This window comes from Cariama cristata, unplaced genomic scaffold (genome assembly GCF_000690535.1).
Source record: "Cariama cristata isolate BGI_N322 unplaced genomic scaffold, ASM69053v1 scaffold12702, whole genome shotgun sequence".
NCBI classification, from domain to species: domain Eukaryota; kingdom Metazoa; phylum Chordata; class Aves; order Cariamiformes; family Cariamidae; genus Cariama; species Cariama cristata.
The window spans coordinates 1-4,172 of record NW_009602202.1 but is presented as its reverse complement, the minus strand read 5'-3'; the positions used below and the strand labels follow the sequence as shown (position 1 = coordinate 4,172).

Here is a 4,172-nt window from a genome sequence, read left to right as displayed (position 1 = left end):
GGGGGGTGGGGTGGGCGTGTCTCACCACAGTGGAGTAGAGAGGGAGAATCCCATCCCTCAACCTGCTGGTCACCCTGCTTGTGATGCAGCCCAGGATACGGTTGGCTTTCTGGGCTACAGGCGCACACAGCTGGGTCATGTTGAGCTTCTCGCCAACCAGCACCCCCAAGTCCTTCTCCTCAGAGCTGCTCTCGATCCATTCTCTGTCCAGCCTGTGCTCGCGCTTGTTCTTCCAGGGATATTTATAGATGTTTATACATAGCTCCTAACCTTTAGATTCAAATACGAAAGTAGAATAACCCACTCATTCAGATTTAGGTTGTATAAAATACACAACCAGTTTTATTAAGTTACTCTGTGGACTTTTTGTCTCTTATTTTCCTGCAAGTCCTACAGTTCAATAAACTTTGCCTCTTTCAGTCCATGTTTTCTTCAATGTCTTTCTCTGCAATACCTTCAGTCTCCCAAGTCACCCATCTCCCCCCAGCTTCCTGACACACAGAAACATCTCCATCCCCAGACTACACAACAACCAGCTAAAAGCTGCTTGGATGTCAACTGGTCACCGATGCAAACATGTTGCTTGGCGAGGCAACAGGGCAGTGCTCCCTCTTAGGGGACTACTGAGCTGAACACTTACTTGGATCTCCCTTGTATCCAGCCTCTGATTACAGCGTCACTGCACACACTGCACACTGAAACACCAGGCGCATACAGAGCAACTCTCAAGCACACAGTGCAATCAAAGACCTCCTGAGAAGTCAGGCTAAAAATATTTCATATGGAAAATTAATCAGTGCACTCACAGCAATGCATAAAACAGAGTAATGGTAACTTTCAAGCTTCTTATTTATTAGAGTGACTCCAATAATTGACAATCAGGAAAAAACAAAAAAAAACACACCACCACATTAAAAAACAAACCAAATAAAACTCTATTCCTTAACAGTTGTCCGATCGTGCTCTGCTCAAAACTGCAGCCGAGAATAAACCAGGAATTCTGTGGTTCATATGTAGCCATTGTACAAAATGTGTTGTAAGGGAGCCAAGCTAGGACTGAGGCATGACAAGATAAGCTATGCTCCTCTCAGTTAGAAATCATTTATTATACCCTTTATTCATAAGTTTATTGTTATTCCATTAATGTTACTTACCCGATGCTCATTAATAAGAAGATCTCGAGCAGCATTGAAGATCAGCGTGTGCAGATGTTTAGAATAAAAGACCAATGTGTAGTCGTAATCGAAACCATAAATTTCAATGTCGGACAGGCTCATTTCATTGTTGGAAAAAATAGCATCAGGATTCAGCATGTTACTCATAATTGAAGGAACCAACTCTGGGAACAAAGGAGAGAGGAAAAAAAGTTATATCAGCCTTGTAGTTTTATTTAAATAAATACATAGAAATCCATTAGCAATTTCTAAATATAGACAAGTGATGATGGAAACTAGCAAACTAATTCTCACTAACCAGCTAATTCTTAACAATATGATGCTATTGAGAATGCTATCCCTAACTTGTCTTGGTGACCCATGGTTTTTATTTGAAGCACACTTTTCTCTGTACAGTTCAAGCAGGAGAGAACATGCATTTTGGCATTTTGCTCAGAGAACCCCAGACTCAATATATATACAATTTTTTGCTAACTCTGTTAACACATTTATTACTGCTTTTAATAACAATATCCTCCTACAACATTCATTTTCAAAGAGCCTCGTCTTCTCCTCCCATTATTTGGTCCAGTTTCTGCCCCAGAAGCAGAACTGACATTGTTTTAATTCAACATTGCTTTAATTTCTTTTGCTTCACCATTTCAAGGTTACCACATTACTCAATTTCAACTCGAATAAGTAAACCTTATGTGATTGCCATACTTTCCAGACAACAGTTACATACACATTGCTATGCTTATTAACCTTCTAGCAAATCAGGAAACCAAAAATATTCTGCTTATTCTCTACATACGTGTACCTAGTGTGTTTAAATCACTTCCATTTTTAAGGGTATGTTTCTCTTGATATTTGTTTGAAAGTACGCTGAGAAGTTAAGATCACTTACATAGAGCCATAACATATCAAGTAACTTTAGGACCAACACCAATGTCAGTAACAAGAATGTTTGTATTTCTTGTTTAGAAAACTTGAAAGAGCAACATTAGGAGGCTAAATGCTACCCTCCTGGAAGCATAGAACATGAGCATATTTTCCTTCCTTCCCTTCCCATATACTATGTTTATAATAGAGCCTTCCCTACCAGTGGAGAAAAGGGGAGCTTTCACCTTAAATCTGTGCTTGGAAGGGTGAGTTTAAAGGGAATATGGTTTGTTTGGTTACTTCCTACATATAAGTCTAGAAGGAATTGGTCCAAACACCTTCAGCTCCAAGGACAGATGCACTACATGCTCAACCATAGGAGGAAACCACCTCAACAAGGCAGGTTGGCTTGGGGACTCCAGATCTGTTAGAAAGATAGTGCTCCATCTTGGAAACTCTGGCCAACTCATAGAAAGTGAAAGAACATTTCTTTTGTAAAAGCAATGCCTTAGACTGCTGCACAGTTGATGGACAGGTACAATAAGAAACTTGTACAGATGCCTAGTAACAGATGGCAATCTGAAACCATTCAACTTTCAGATGCAAATATCCAAGTCTTTTAACTTTTAAGAGAGAGAAAGAACAGTAATTTCACTGAGTTTAATTCCAAGTTTCAAATAAAGTCCAGCATCTCTTTCATCAAAAAAGATCCCAGGAGTTCCTCATGCTTAAGCTGACATGAAAAGCTGTATCTTTCAGTTCAGGGGATTTAACCAAAAAAGCCTCAATCAAAACACCAGCTCCTACTATCTCCAGTCACTCCTTATAGTAATACAGGAGATTAATGTTATGCCCAGTTGAAGTAACAAAATAATCAAATGCAATTTGACATGCTACTATTAAGGCATAACTCTTACTCTATAAAAAGGGCCATGAATCACTTAATTAACTTGAAGTCATAACCATAGTTTTGAGTGAACTTCCAAAATCATGTTACAACACCCATTTCTGTATTAAAGTATTTTTTCAAACATCAATTGTGCAGCCTTGTGAGTCAACATTTGTTTTAAAAATAAATATATTTACATCTATATATAGATATAAAGATATTTCAGATTAAAAAAAGCTTGACTAGTGCCTGTCTGAAAACAGACAGTACAAACACTTTGTAGCTATTAGACATGCTGGCTGGCAGACAGCATCCCAAGTGCTATAAACCTTGGGTCGAAAATCAGGACAGCTTTTTCATCTTAACACTGTAACTAAGTGAAACATCACATACTTGAAGCCACTGAGTGACTTAGGCTGTAATAAAATATTCTGAATTATTCTAGAAGCACTTGCCTCGTCTTTCGCCGACCCACACCCACTGACTGACTTATTTTCCCTTAACATTACCCTACCCTCTAACCACAGCTCTGAAGTATTATTTTGGGTGCGGTTTAATATAAACTTAACTAATTCCAAAAACAAGAAAAGAAAAAAAGATTCAAGATAAACTGCATTTACTCTCTTTTTCCTATTCCTTATCCCACCCTCCAAAGTCCATAGCATTCTTCTGCGATCTCTAACACAGGTTCTTATTTCACTTGTGAAATGTCGCCACTATTTTATGTTTGCAAATGATACGTTTGCACCCAGCATAGCAAAGCCCCAGTTCATACTCAAGACTTAAGTGCAGGATAATACAGTAACTTCTTTTTTTAAGGGCAAAATGTGCAAGACTAAAGCATTATCCACTGCCACTACAGGACAAGCTTTCTCACTTGACCTTGTGGAAGATTCATTGCCTCTTTCTCTTTTCGGCTCTCTAAAAAGATCACATATTCCAGCACCTTGGGAATACTCTTCCCATCAGAGCAAGGGCAAATGCAAGCAAGCTTCAAGCAAGTATTTGGCCTAGCTGGGCTGAAGAACAGGGCTTCCCAGAGTCAGGCACCTATCATTAGCATTTTACCCTGGCTTCAACGCTTCACAGTATTTTAACAGAACCATAGGTAAAATGAAAAAAGTCACCCAAAACCTCACAGCATTTTAACTTTTTGGAAGGGCAGCCTATTGCAGAAAGCTGCTCAAACAGACGACCAACTTCCTAATTTTCTTTTGTATCGGTTTTCCTCCGCACAGCCCATCTCC

General features: G+C 39.1%; 1 protein-coding gene across 1 annotated transcript in view; it reads right to left on the bottom strand.

Annotated features, from left to right (window-relative positions):
* Nucleotides 1-1,334, bottom strand: part of NT5DC3 (5'-nucleotidase domain containing 3) — a 17,438-nt gene extending 16,104 nt beyond the window's left edge. Inside the window, exon 1 of the mRNA XM_009694658.1 lies at nt 1,155-1,334. Coding sequence (XP_009692960.1) covers nt 1,155-1,322 — 168 coding nt within the window. The 5' untranslated portion in view covers nt 1,323-1,334. The remainder of the gene's footprint in view (nt 1-1,154) is intronic.
* Nucleotides 1,335-4,172: the final 2,838 nt, after the last annotated feature.